General features: G+C 40.3%; 1 protein-coding gene across 1 annotated transcript in view; it reads left to right on the forward strand.

Moving 5' to 3' along the window:
* Nucleotides 1-16,240, forward strand: part of LOC138892793 (uncharacterized) — a 31,991-nt gene extending 15,751 nt beyond the window's left edge. The window contains exon 3 of the mRNA XM_070176532.1: nt 16,017-16,240. Within this exon, the coding sequence (XP_070032633.1) occupies nt 16,017-16,240 (224 nt within the window). The remainder of the gene's footprint in view (nt 1-16,016) is intronic.
* Nucleotides 16,241-16,516: the final 276 nt, after the last annotated feature.

Genomic DNA, 16,516 nt, shown 5'->3' on the forward strand with positions numbered 1-16,516 from the left:
TCTTCCTCGCGAACCCGATGCTTTACCAGGCTGCCCCTTCATGAATGCGACCATGCCTCTGCGAATGCGAAGGCCAAGACTCCCAGGCCTAGCTTTCCTTTCGCAAATGTGACCGGGCTATCACGAACATAGAGAACTACTGCCCAAGCTTTCGTGAACGTTACTGGTCTATCATAAACGCGAAAGACCTCTGGCTCAAATCCTTCTTCGCGAATGCATGCTCTCCATCGCGTTCGCAAAGGATAACACTAGAAACCAGCACCAGCAGTTGCAAAACACCTCAACTTGGTCTGCAACCATCCTGAAACACACCCGAGGCCTACAGGACCCCGTCCAATCATATCGACCAATCCCAATACTTTATCCAAACTTATCCAAAGGCTCGAAATGACACGAATAACATAAAAACCATGAATCGACGATCAAAATCCTTCTTTTAACTTTCAAGCCTTCAAACTTCGCCGAACGCGTCCGAATCACACTTAGACAAAACGGATCACTGCCAAACATCATGCACCAGTTCCAATCAATAAAATGAACCTATCCAATTTCTCGTAACACTGCCCAGAGTCCGATATCACCAAAGTCCAGTCTAGTTCAAACTTAGCAAGTTTCAAAACCTTCGAAATGCAAACTTCCGAAAATAATCTCTCCTGGACAATCTGATAACCCGAACATATGCCCAAGTTTGAAATCATCTTACGAACATATACGAAACTTCAAATCCCGATTCTGAGGTCGTTTACTCAAGAGTAAAATCTTGATCAACTCTTCTAACTTAAAGCTTCCGAATTGAGAATTATTCTTCCAAATCCACTCCAAACTTCGCGAAAATTTTATCTGACTACATGTGCAATTCATAATACATAAAGTGAAGCTACTCAAGGTATCAAACTGCCGAACGACATGCTAGAGCTCAGAACAACCAGTAGGGTCATTGCATTCTCCCTCACTTAAACATATGTTCATTCTCTAATGTGCCAAGAATCGTTCCGAAGTTTCCAAAAGTCACTGCACAACTCCTCTTTCCCGTGCCACCACAATCCATATGAGCATATTATCTCAGCCCAGACTGAAGATCCTTCCTGCTAACTTAGCCCACAAGCCTTAGAACCAAATTCCAACATCCAAGATTCTCTACAAGGTCTAATTCTAGCATATGTACACTACATCAAAATCAACAAGATGTACCAAAACATACATATACACCCAAGTTGTAACCACATGATGTACCACATTGCTCGAATGCCCATAGTAGTATCATCTAACCACAATAGTTGTAAGTTTTTCCGAATCCAGTACCGGTCATACACCGCCTAATACATGAACGCACTGTTCCAACCCTTGAAATAGTGCAATGAAGAAAGAGACATATGAAATCTCATAACCACCCGTCAAATAAATAAATCATAGTGTTCCTCCATCCGACAAGACCATTACCGCCTTCTAAACTGGTTAGTAAAATTATCCCTCCAAACATATATTATACCAATCTGATTGTGCTGACTCTAGGTCCAACAACCTCGTCTCACCCAGTACAAGCTGCTCGATCAGCAAGCCAAACCAAAACCAACTAAAATCTCATACAACGCCATTAATGCGCCAACAAGCCACAACTAAAATATGACAAATAAGGAAAAGCGAACCCGAGCACAAAACTATTATGTCACGTAACGAGTAAAATAGCCAAACAAATACTATGAACCTATCTCAAAGATGAGAAACAAAATACACAAGATGAGTACAAGGAACAGTACCCAACATCTCACTATTGCATGATCCACACATGACAATCAATAATGGAATACCCATCGAGCCAAATGCTCATACCCACTAAAAACATGTATATCAACCAGAAAGCACGTAAAGTTCATTCACATAACCGTGGGGAGATGGATAATTTCATGCGCTACAAAAGATCAAGCACGACTAAGGTGCAATAAACAACCAGCATTTTGAGAACCATCTCACTCAAATAATACTACAAGCTACACAGGATCACAACACACTTGTGAATAATCAAGATGTCTCACAACCCACATGGCATAGAAAAGTAACACATAAAATAGACGAGGACAGGAATACATCCACCACGCCCGAAGACTTATCCATAAGCAATGCTATGCTGAATAAGCATATCTGATTTGGTGTAGAATATACATTCACATTAGGTCTACCAACGGACCTCATAGCCGATTCTAATCATCCTAAAATAGGTCAATAACCTTCACAAGATCCACAATGACCCTATCCATGACATATGCGATCAACCATCAAATCTTGAACAAACATCCGTAGTCCGCAACCAAAGAAATAGAGCGTCTCTCAAACATAAACTCTCCAATAAGCAATAGTACCAGAATCTTCATACTTGGTTTCAATCTCTACCACTTGAATGACTGACACGTCACACTTACACAATCATCTCGTAGGAGATAGTCCCACAACCTTCCGCACCAGGTAGCGAAGCCTGCACATCCATTGTTACCGACCATACTATTTCTGAAATGCAATCAAGAATCCGCAAATCAATATATAATGCCTATTCCAACGAACACCATTCTCAGGCGACACTAAAATAAGGCCAACATATTCTGAATATCTGAAATCTTAGCCCGCTCCTCCGAGCTCGTGACATCCCTAAAAAAATAGAACTGCAACCTTGATCCCCAGTTTAAATTCCACACCGCTCACTACACCTATCATGTTATTATATAAGAGTACAAGAATCCCATCATAAATATTGAACCACCAGTGGAATAAATGCTCCATTGGATATAACCTTTCACATAACTCATTTTGGGAGAAATAATCACAGCACGCAACCAACTTCCCATAACCGTAGAATACATAAACCTTAAACCGATGTTGAAACTGTCATAACCTCTTCGGGACTCGTTTGCACATACCCAAACCATCAGGATTGAATCCCTCCAAACCAACCAAATTACGGAGACTGCCAAGCCCGCAAGTATAGCCACAAAACACCCGTATAGCCTTATCGCACTGAAGGAACAGATCAATTCCTTTACAATGCCGATCCAAACACTGCTAAACTAACTTAACTCCTCACTTTTCTATTGACTTACCTTCAAAATAAGTACCTCTATTTTCCAGCATATAATGGACCTCAATCAACACTCCTCCCAAGTGACCCCAAACCACAAGACCACATTGCCTCAATACCCATAAGTCAATTTATACTATCCTCATGCACTCTATAGTATCCCCAACTAATACTCCCGCTCTGAAAGATCTTCTGCAAATTCGAAGTTGTTTCTTCCATCCTTCTAACACTGTGCCGCATACCCGATGATAACATAGAATATTCCTCGTACCATTCACACCCTACTGCGAAACCCAATCCTCAGCCACATAACGAACCCAAAAATCCTTAAGCACCATGCCTTATATCTCAAATCCATTAGAACCATTATTGAGAGTCGCCCACTCTAAACCAGTCTCGATTATATATCCAAACAACTAGTGCTCTATTAGCACTCAGTACTCCAAAGAAGCAACCGAATAAATGATTTTCCTTGCACATCACATCCATACAAACATACCCAATATGAATTATTCTACAACCTCCGCATGTCAATAAGGTGAAATATAGCACCTATCCATCAAATTCCGTGCTCGAATTACCCCTGATGTTCTCTTCCCCAGTCATAACTAATCCTCCATCGTACTGACGACCATAAACTGCAAAGACATATAACCACGTGACCTAATCATTGACGGTAGGCTCCCCTACTTAGTTTTAAGCCACAATGACATGAACCAAGAATCCACAATGACTTCTCCTCCTTAGCTAGTATGATTTCGCACTTTTACTCAACTAAATTTCTCATAGGCTCATGTTGCACTAATTATCACACATCCAAAAGTAACAGTCCTAAACGCACGCTCAACCTCATAACAGTCGTGCCATCTTCCTCAGGTGATCCAGAACTAGATTGCAGTGCGTGCCTCATGTTGGATAGAAAGTAGAACTCTTCAAAAGAACTTTATCAGAAATCATGCAATCCCTAACCTTCTCACAGGAGATAGCCCACCTGTGTAACCTCATATCGACATCCCCCCGACGACATTGCCATAATTACATCTACTATGAATTAACTTAACTCTCCTGGTTCCACACTTATCCACCGCTGTAAGAGTTCATTCATTTCCATTAAGATCAACTGAAGGTCCAACAGTACATTTACAACTCAAAGCTATATTGCATCCCCAAATGATAGTCAAGCATTCACATTCCTCTACATTCCAAGCAAACTCTTTCCGTCATATTCAAACTTCCTAAGTACAGAAAGCACCACCTCAAACGAAATACACAGACTTAGTCATCTGTCCACCATGACACAAAATCCATACGATACACTACCGCTCCCACTCTGGTTAAACCATCTTCCTAAGCAAACTACTCGATCTCTGCTGCTCGTACTTTACCTGCTAACAATTCAACCACCGCGAGACATACCCTACCATTTCCTTTCTCATCATTCGTCACCAATCATACCGCCCCAAATCACAATCCATCTCTGATAATCGCTTATTTGGGCCCACCTCGCAACACCGTATTCCCAAGGGCAAACAAGGAAGACCATTATACCGACGAACCTTAATGCGTTCAAACAAGGATGACGAAATCACAATAGAAATACGAATTCCACCAAGTCCAGATATATCCAGTCTCACTTCTTGGTAAACCAAAGCCTGAACATCACCAGTTCGATTGCCTCGCCTTCGCTGGAATTAAATGCTTAATATTTAAACCATGAACTGAATAATCCTCCTCCCGAATCATTCACTATCGCGACACATAAGTAAGAACCCTACATTTACACCAGCACTGCGCGATAACAACGTATGAACATCATAATACATCATGCATAGCCTTTAAACCATAGGCAATACTAACACTGGGTTGAAACAAGAGAACACCCATCCACAAGGTGATGATAATAGTCCGCCCGTATACGCAGGAAAAAATATATCCTGCACCACATCTGTAGCATCTTTTGAACTCGTCGGTGCCCAACTGATATCGAATGCTCGACATCGCATACGAATAAGTAGTAAGGATTTGAAGGCATAAGCCTCAACAAGATCAAATCGCTTTACAAGGATAAGTACAAACGTCTCCGTACAGATCCGCAAGACTCTACTAGACTTGCTCATGACTTGTGAGACCTAAGTGAACCTAGGGCTCTGATACCAAACAATCAAGACCCAAATCCCACTATAGGACGTAATAGCGCCCAACGCCGTCGTTAGGCAAGCCAATAATTAAATCAACACTTCCCTAGTAAATCCAAAATGCATTTCGAAACCATTTAAGAAATAAAGAGTAGAAGTTCATTTTTATAGATATTATTATTTTAAATATTCGAATGAGACCAAAATATAAATCAGGAAAATCAAAGCAGAATACAACCAAGAACAAGATCTAAATCCCCAAAACAAGGTGTCATAAGTCCATGGGCATCTGCCAGAATATACGATACTCTGTGTTCTACGGATCATTACATAGAGAGAATCTCACCACAAAGTCTCCTCAGCAACCGCACCTGCTCACCCAAATGACCGCCAAAAGTGCATGTCTCGTACCTACACAATCAGTACAGAAGTGTAGTATGAGTACATAAATCAATGCGTATCCAGTAATACTAGCCTAACCCCGAAAAAGTAGTGACGAGGGGTCGACATTGACACTTACTAGTGGTGTAATAAATCAAGTACAATAAACGTAGACAGGTATGAAACATGGCAAGTACAACAACGAAAACAGATATGGGGTACATAATACGATCCTCAACTGAAGAGTAAACATGAAGTCCTCAAATACCGGATACTTCCAAAAATGAAATACGAAATGGTCATCACCAAATAAACGGTCACATCTCAAGTCAAGAAGACTCACAAGTACGCTTACTCCTTATCAAATATTTTGCACGATTCTGCTGAGGCAAATAACTCGATCCCATAATAGTAATGGTGTGATTTCCTGTCGTGGCATACGACCCGATCCCGTAATAATACAGATGCAGTCGTTCAGTCTGATTCCATAATAATCGTGTACACTACCAAGGATCGACCGACATGAACCATAGATGCATCTCAGAATACTACCGAGGTCATTCGTCCTGATCCATAATAGTATTGTTGAGGCGTTCAGCCCGCTCCCATAGAAATAGTGAAACTTGACGGGTCACTGGCCCTACTCACGAATATATGTGAGAGTTATGAAATTTTAAAAACTTCCGGACAAATATGTACGATGTAGGATAAATCAATAAAAGAAAGGATAAGTTTCATGACAATGTAGCTCGTCAAGTATTTAAGATTGCAAAGTTTGATACTCTATATAAGTACAGTCCCATGCTAAATATGATAACTAAAGCATATAAGCAGACAAGGAAAACTCAAATAATAGAATTAAAGCATTGCGTAAGTCTAAGTCTACCCGGACCTAATCAGGAATTCTACCATACGCACGAACACTCATCACCTCATATGTGCGGTGCTCCCACGACTTGTAGCATATAACAAATATAACACCTACGGGGTAAATGCCCCCTCACAAGGTTAGACAGGAGACTTACCTCGCTCTGAATTTCAATAACCGGCTCTAATGCTTGTCTAACACCTCAAACCAATGCCAAACAATATGAAACTAGTCTAACAATGTGCAAACCAATCAATATATACTCGAAGACTCGTAATTTAACAATTTATAACAATTCCCAACTCCACTTGAAAAGTCAACCCCCAAGCCCACGTGTTTGGATTCCGAAAATTTTCGAAGATAATTATTACCCATTGCACCACGAACTCAAATATATAATTTATTCCCAATTTCGTAGTCAAAATCCAAAATTTCATTTCTAGGTTTTCTTCAAAAATCCCACAATTTCAACCAATTTTCATGTTAAAATCCATATATAATCCATGTATTTAACTTACAATAAGTGGGAGTAACTAACCTCATGATTGATGATGAAAACGGCTCCTCCAAATCACCCAAAACTCGCCCAAGCGAGAGAGGAGTTGAAATGAGCAAAAATCCTGACTTGACAACTTATACACTGCCCAGGCGACCCTTCATTGCGAATGCGGTATGTCCCTCGCGTTCACTAAGCACACCCAGCTCTTACGTAAAAAATCTTCTTTGCGAATGCGAGACACGACTCGTGAATGCGAGGCTTTACCAGGCTGCCCATTCGCGAATGCGAAGGCCAGGACTCCCAGGTCCATCTTACTAGGCTATCGCGAACGCGGAGCACCACTACCTAAACCTTGGAGAACGCGACTAGCCTATCGCGAAGGCGATGACCAAAGACCTCCAGCTCAAATCCTTCTTAGCAAACCCCATCGCGTTCGTGAAGGACAATAATAGAAACTAGCACCAGCAACTGCAAAACACCCAGACTTTGTCCGAAACCATCCCGAAACTCACCTAAGGCCCCCGGGACCCCGTCCAATCATACCAATCAGTCCCAATACCCTATCTAATCTTATCCAAAGGATCAAAAATGCCACGAATAACATCAAAACCATGAATCAATGATCAAAATTCTTCTTTTAACTTTCGAGCCTTCAAACTTCACCGAACACGTCCGAATCACACTTAAACATACTGGATCACGACCAAACTTCATGCACAAGTTCCAATCAGTAAAATGAACCTATCCAAGTTCCCGAAACACTGCCCGGTGTTCAATAACACTAAAGTCCACTCTAATTAATACTTAGTATGTTTTAAACCTTCAAAATGTAAACCTCCGATAATAAGTGTCGAATCGCTCTCGGACCATTTGATACTCAACCCGAATATACGCCCAAGTCTCAAATAACTTTATGAACCTGTAGGAACCTTCAAATTCTGATTTCAAGGCTGTTTACTCAAGAGTCAAACCTTGGTCAACTCTTCCAACTTAAAGCTTCCGAATTGAGAATTATTCTTCCAAATCAACTCTGAACTTTCCAAAAATCTAATCCGACTATACATGCAAGTCATAATACATAGAGTGAAGCTACTCAAGGTCTGAAACCTCCGAACAACATGCTAGATATCAGAATGACCAATCGGGTCATTACAGATAATGAATTTTATTTAAGAATTAAATAAAGTAAAGCATGATAAAAATTTAAATAAAGTAAAGCATCAAATGAGATAATAACTCCACGTAAGTAAATCTATTTTGACAACCAATTCATCAAGTAAAAATGGAGATACAAATTAGCACATTAAAATAACACAGCAACTCATGTAATATGCATGACACACTCAAGAGGTCACAAATGGTTCCAGTACAAAAATACAACAAGATCCACTTTGATGTGCCACATATCATAATAGCATAACATCCTTATGATGCCGCATGAGCCTTACATTTATTTTTAAAATATTTTTCCCGAAATAGCTTCACGCGCTTTAGACCAATTATCTCGCCGCATGTACTTCAAATGAAGTAATTCCCCTTACTAACAATACGCGCATTAAAACCCCTTATCTCTCCGCATGCGCATCAATAACACCGCCCTTATGCCGCCACATGCGCATTTCATCACAACACAATAATCAACTCGCACCACATGTGCCCATATGCCACAACATTGCCCAAACAATAATACCAATATCACAACAATACATAGCCCACGACTCAACAACAATGAGTCCAAGAATTTCAACAACAACAAAATAAAATGAGAAATAAATCAACAATGAAAGGTGTTCCATATAACATAAACTTCAATTAAAGGCCTAAGAGTCTAAATAAGTCAAATACCACATATAAGCATGTGTACACGCTCGTCACCTCATGACACATCTTTCACATAATTCAAATAGTGCAATTAGACCAAATCCTACAGGAAGTTTCTCACATACAAAGTTAGGTAAAATTTGCCTCCGCACGACTCAAATCTAATAAAAATGGCTTAATATCATCAAACAATACAAGAGAAATCAATTCCAATAATTAAAGTTAAGATCTTTATACAATTCCCCAAAAGTCAACCCGAGACCCACTCGGTCAAAATCCAAGTGCAAGGGTAGATCTCGACTACGCATAAACCCACGAGTCCATATATTTATTTTTTTTCAAATCCGAGTCCAATTCGGCTCTCAAATATCAAATTTTCATTTTGAAAAGTCAAAATTTCCCAATAGGTTGGTAAGAAAATCTCTCCTCAAAATTGCGTTCCACCGAGTCTAGGATTCAAAAATGTGAGAAAATGAGACTAAGTCCTGAAATATACTACATATAATTAGCTGCAGATGTCGCATTTGCGATAGGAGGTTCGCAAATGTAGCCTCTGCAAATGCAACACAGACGTCGCAAAAGGGAAGCCTTCCCCAGCCCTGAGACTCTCGCAAATGCAAAATTATCCACAAATGCAAACCCAGCAAGCTCGAAAATGCGAGAATTCAATCGCAAAAGAGGCCTGCTCTAGCCCCACCTCCCCATCCCAAATGCGAACAGGGGTCTGCAAATGCGAACCCTGCATCAGTCGCAAATGTGAACACTGGTCCCTATGCCAAAAATCGTAAAAGCAAGAATAATCTCGCAAATGCGTTGGTCGCAAATGCGACCATCCCCTCAAAAATCTTAGAACAGTGTACCAGCAAAAGCTAAACCTTACACAAACTCCCCGGAACGCGTCCGAAACTCACTCGAGCCCCCGGGGCTCCACACCAAACATCCACACAAGTCTAAAAATATCATATGAACTCGCTCGCGATCGAAATACCAAAATAACGTTCGGAACCATGAATCGGACACCAAAACACATAAAAATTACAATGAAACTCAAAAATTGCTAGAAACACAACCATGCGTCTGATTCCTATGAAACCAACTCAGAATGATACCAAATTTTGCAGACAAGTTCTTAATGACAACACAGACCTATTCCAAGTTTTGAAATAACAATCTAAACCCGATAGCTACAAAGTCAACCTACGGTCAACCTTAGGATATTTCTAAACCTTCAAATTTCCAACTTTCTGCAAAACAAGCCAAATCAACCTAGGAACCTCCAAATTCAATTCCGGGCATATACCTAAGTCCAAAATAACCATACGAACCTATTAGAGCCATAAAAACTCCGACTCGAGGTTAAATACACAAAAGTCAAACTTGATTTACACTTTCAACTTAAAGCTTCTTAATTAAGAATAATTCTTCCAAATCAAATCCCGAACCACTCGAAAACTAAAATCAACGATACACGCAAGTCATAATACACCATACAAAGCTACTCGTGACCTCAAACCACCAAACTAAATACAAATGCTCAAATGGACCGATCGGGTCGTTACTCCACCTTCTAAACCTTAAAGTTCCAACTTTTTCCAAAAGCACCAAACCAACCTATGGACATCCAAATCCACATCTGGATATATGCCTAAGTCCAAAATTACCATACGAAGCTACTAGGACTATTGAAACTCCATTCTAGAGTCGTCTACATAAAAGTCAAAGGCCCGTCAACTCTCACAACTAAAGCTTCCAACCTTGAAAATAAGTATCCCAATTCACTCCACAACCTCCTCGAAACCAAACCAATTACCCGGCAAGTCATGTAACCACAAATACACATATGTAAATTGAGGAAAGGGGCTAAAATACTCAAAATGACCAGATGGATTGTTATATTCTCCCCGAATAGGTCTAGAATAATACCTGGAGTCTCAAAAAGGTGAGGATATCTACTCTGCATCTGCTGCTCGGTCTCCCAAGTAGCCTCCTTGACCGAATGACATCTCTAGTGAACCTTCACTATTGCTATATTCTTCGACCTTAACTTTCGAACCTGCCGATCCAAAATGGCCACCGGCTCCATATCACTAGTCAAATCCCCATCTAACTGCATCATGCAGAAGTCCAAAACATGTGAAGGATCCCCATAATACTTTTGGAGCATAGAAACATGAAATACTTGGTGAACTCCCGATAGACTAGGTGGCAAGGCAATCCTGTAGGCCACCTCTCCAACTCTCTCAAGCACCTCAAAAGGACCAATATATCTAGGGCTCAACTTGACCTTCTTCCCGTACCTCATCACACCCTTCATGGGTGAAACTCTCAGTAGAACCTTCTCACCCAACATATATACAACATCACGAGCCTTCCTATTAGCATAACTCTTTTGCATGGACTGCACTGTACGAAGCCACTCCTGAATCAATTTCACTTTCTCCAAAGCATCACGAACCAAATCAGTTCCCAACAACCTAGCCTCCCCGGGCTCAAACCAACCAATCGTAGAACGACATTGCCTCCCACATAAGGCATCATAAGGAGCCATTTGGATACTCGAATGGTACCTATTATTATAGGCGAACTATGTAAGCGATAGAAACTGATCCCCTGATCCTCCAAATTCAATGACAAAGGCACGTAACATGTCCTCCAAAATCTGAATAGTAACCTCAAACTGCCTGTCTATCTAGGATAAAATGTTGTACTCAACTCAACCTATGTGCCTAACTCTCACTGCATTGCTCTCTAAAAATGCAATGTGAACTAAGTGCCTCGATTCGAGATAATAGACACAAGCACACCATGAAGGGTAACAACATCACGACGATAAATCCGAGCCAGCTGCTCTAAAGAATAGGTAGTCATGACTGGAATGAAGTGTACAGACTTGGTCAGTCTGTCCACAATGACCCACACTACATCAAATCTCCTCTAGGTCAGTGGAAGCCCAACTATAAAATCCATAGCGATACGCTCTCACTTCCACTCGAAAATATCAATCCTCTAAAGTACACCACCAGGTCTCTGATTCTTGTACTTCAACTGTTGACAGTTCAAACATTAAGCGACATACTCCATAATATCTTTCTTAATCTTCCGCCACTAATAGTGTTGCCTTAAATCCTGATACATCTTTGTGTCACCCAGATGAATGGAGTACTGCGAACGATGAGCCTTCTCAAGAATAAACTCACGCGCCTCATCCACATTCGGAGCATAAATCCAAACCTGTAGCCTCAATACCTCATCATCACTAATAGTAAACTCCTTGGCATCATCGTGTTGCACAGTGCCCTTTAGGACAAAGAAGTGGGAATCATCATACTGACGTGCCTTGATGTGCTCAAACAAGGACAACCGTGATACAACACACGCAAGAACTCTGTTAGACTCCGAAATATCCAACCTCACAAATAGATTAGCCAAGGTCTGGACATCTAATGCTTACGGTCTCTCTATAACTAGAATATAAGAAAGACTCCTCGTGCTCTCATCTTTCATACTAAAAGAATCGTCCGCCACATTGGCCTTCTCAGATGATAAAGAATGGTGATATCATAGTCCTTTAGTAACTCTAACCACCTTTGGTGCCTCAACTTCAAATTCTTTTGTTTGAACAAGTGTTGGAGACTCCTATGATCTGTGAACTCTTCCTAAGACACGCCGTAAAAATAGTGCCTCCAAATCTTCAGCGCTTGAACAATGGCTTCCAACTCCAAATTGTGTACATGGTAGTTCTTCTCATGGGGCTTCAACTGACGCAAAGTATAAGCAATAACTCTACCCTCCTGCATCAACACATACCCAATGTCAATCCGTGAAGCATCATAATAGACTGTATAAAAACCCAATTTCGAATGCAAAACCAGAACTAGAGCTGTAGTCAAGGAAGTCTTAAGCTTCTGAAAGCTCTCCCCATATTCATCAGACCACCTAATTAGGGCACCCTTCTATGTCAATCTAGTCAACGAGGCTGTAATAGATGAAAACCTCTCCACAAAGAGGTGGTAATACCATACCAACCAAAGAAAACTCAGGATCTCAACAGAAGAACACGGTCTGGGCCTACTCTGAACTGCCTCAATCTTTTTCAAATACACCTTAATCCCCTCACTGGATACTACATGATCGAAGAAAACCACTGAATCAAGCCAAAACTCACACTTAGAGAATTTAGCATATAACTGCTTCTCCCTCAAAGTCTAGAGCACGATCCTCAAGTACTGCTCATAATCCTCCCGGCTACAAGAATACACCAATATATCATCAATGAAAACTATGATGAAGGAATCAAGATAGGGCTGAAATATATTGTTCATCAAGTTCATAAAAGTTGCTGGGGCATTAGTCAACCTAAATGCGATCACCAAAAATGCATTGTGACCATAGCGGGTCCTGAATGCCGTCTTCGGAATATCTGAAGCCCAGATCCGCAACTGATTGTACCCCGATCTCAAATAAATCTTCGAGAATACCCTAGAACCCTAAAGCTGATCAAACAAATCATCAATACATGGTAGTGGATACTTGTTCTTGACAATAACCTAGCTCAGCTGCCTGTAGTCAATACACATCCTCAAATAACCATCTTTCTTCTTCACAAATAAAATCGGTGCACCCCAAGGCGACACACTAGGCCTGATGAAACCCTTATCAAGAAACTTCAGAAGTTGTTCTTTCAACTGCTTCAGCTCTACTGGTGCCATACGATATGGTGGAATAGAGATGGGCTGAGTGTCCGGCCCTTAGTCAATACCAAAATTATTATCCCTATGGGGTGGCATGCCCGGAAGGTCTACAGGAAACATATCTAGAAAATCCCTCACTACCGAAACTGACTCAATAGTAGGAGTATCAACACTAATAATTATCTCTCACGAAGGACAAATACGCCAAACACCCCTTCTCAACCATACATTGAACCTTCAAATATGAAATCACCCTACTAGGAATAGAATTTAGGGAACCTCTCCACTCAACCCTAGGCAACCTTGGCATCTCCAACATCACGGTCTTAACGTGACTAATAAGAATAGCTTGACATGATGACAACCAATCCATGCCTAGAATCACATCAAAAGCGACCATGCTAAGAAACAATAGATCAAATCTAGTCTTACAACCCCCAATGGTAGCCAAACACGACCGATAAACATGATCCGCCATAATAGAATCTCCCCCTGGTGTAGATACATCAACAAGCATAACTAATGAATCACGAGGCATATCGAAAATAACGAGCAAAATAGGATGACACATATGAATAAGTGAAACCAGGGTCAAGTAACACTGAAGCATCCTTGTGGCACACTGAAACAATACATGTGATCACGGCGTCGGAAGCAACTACCTCTAGCTTGGCTGGAAATACATAGCAACGGGCCTCGCCACCACTTGATCGACCTTCCCCTCTAGGGAAACCTCGAACTGTCTGAGCCCTACCCCTAGCTAGTTGTCTGTGTGGTGTAGCTGCTGGTGCTGAAATGATAGGTTGTGAACTCTGTTGTGGAACCCTCTTGATATTTGGCTTAAACTATGTATATTTATATGTATATTGCCTCGCATTTTACTCATCTTTCGTAGATTTCAAATGTGTAATATAATAATATGTGTTAATTCATGGTATTTTTATTTGTAGGAGTCACCCGGAGGCAACGTGGGACGAAAGTGCACGATTTGAATCAAAAGGGAACAAAATAAAAAAAATGGGCCAGTGTAGCCCCCGGGTAGCGTGGGGCACTACCTGTGGCACAGTTTACAGATGCAAAAATTTTCCAGTGCCAGGGCTAGCGCCCCACGCTACCCTAGGCGTTGGGTGACAGGAAGTCTCCTATTTTGCGCTAGACAAGGTTATTTCGGCCCTACACACCCCCAACTCGTATAAAAGGGGTCCTAAACCTATTTTGGAGGGGGTGAGAACGTTTTTGAGAGGAACGTTTGACGAAGGAAGATCATAGAGTCATCCTGGAGGTCGAGTTTCATCTTTTCTTCCACAAAAATTAGTAATTTTTATGTTTCTTTGTATGATTTGTTGTTTGGGTATCATGTCTATGTGGAGCTAAAATTTAAGTTCTAGGATTGTGGTTCTATCATGAATATTGTTATTCAGATATTGATTTTCATTTCTTGATTTATCTTATTGATTTATTTATTCAATCCTGCACTTAATTATTTGATTTATTGATCACCAATTATATACTGTATACGAATATAGAGTTGAACTCGAAAGTGGGAGTTCTAGATTGCAAATAGGATTGAGTAGAGCAAGTTCTTGAACCTGGGCATCGGGAATGAATTTGCGATTAGGATACACATATGTTAATTCCCTTGTTTTGTCATTATATGGGAACTATAAATGCATTCTTGTTAATTCTAGCTCTATACACATATAGGTGTTAGGTTAGCTAGAATAGGCGAGTAGGAGATCGACAGATTCTTATGAGCAATATTAACCTCGTCAACAAATAAATTAGATAAATTAGTTAGTCAATTCACTTGAAAAATACAACAGATTGTTAGATATCCCTTAACCCTAGGTCGTTTTCATTATATTGATAACATAAAAATCTATTTTTTCAGAGTTCACTATTTATTTTTCATTATTTTAATTAGTTTAGATTCATACACTTCTAGGTTATTCCTTGTATAGATAATTAGGATAGTCTAATTTAGTTAATAGTTAATCACAAGTCCTCGTGGGTTCGACATCTGACTTTTAATCACTTTATTACTTGTTTATTGTAGTATTTTATTACTTATCTTCACATTTCCTGTTGGAATGAAAATTGTTCGAATGATGGTTATTCTTATTTTGATGATCATTATCCATATTGTGGAGGACCCTACTGGTGGAAAAATTATCACAGTGTTCTCGGGAGCAAGTAGTGCGCACAATCTCAATCATTTGTGTGGGATTTTTGTATTATGTGTGGTGGTCAAGATGGCCATTGGGATGGTTGTCCTAATTCTTTTTATCCTTATCCGAGCCCTTACTATAATCTTTCTAATAATGTTTGTGAGTTTGATAGGAGCAATGAAGTGCAGGATATGGAACATGATGCATATATTAGGGATATTTTGAGGCAAGTAGCATAGAAACATGATGAACTCAAAAAAGATATGAAAAAATGAGGGCACCAATCACAAGAATAAAGGCCAATGTGGAAGAACTGAATGAAGAGAGCGAGTTCCAACAAGAGGACAATTTTGAAAAAGTGGAGCTTTTATGACATATATGGCTAGTGGAACAAGCTGAAAGATTAGAGATATATGAGGCTCAACGTGAGAAAATTGAAAATGGGATGAGACACTTAATAGAAGGAAGAGTTGAACTAGGACAAGAGATTGAACGATTTGGCACTGCTATTCGCGACTTGGAAGCTCAATTGATTGCAAAGGTTGTTGCATCTAACACCCAACAAAATAGTTCTGAGTTGTATGAAGCTGAAAAGGAGCTTTTACGCTAAATTGAGGAGTTAAAAGTGGAGAGTCAATCATTCAAACATATTTTTGTTGATGATGCCCATGTTGAGAAAAATATACTGAAGTCATGTGAGGAAGTAGATAATGTTGCACTTGAATACTCTAGTGTGTGTACATATGAGGATGTAAATAGCAACACAATTCTAGAGTTATGGCATATTGGTCCTCATTCGATATATTTTTTGACATTGTGTTTGGATGATGACATGGAAATCAAGTCATCTGAGCTTTTGGAGGAGTCGACGGACGAGGAACAAGGT

Source organism: Nicotiana tomentosiformis, chromosome 5 (assembly GCF_000390325.3).
Source record: "Nicotiana tomentosiformis chromosome 5, ASM39032v3, whole genome shotgun sequence".
Taxonomy (NCBI): Eukaryota; Viridiplantae; Streptophyta; class Magnoliopsida; order Solanales; family Solanaceae; genus Nicotiana; species Nicotiana tomentosiformis.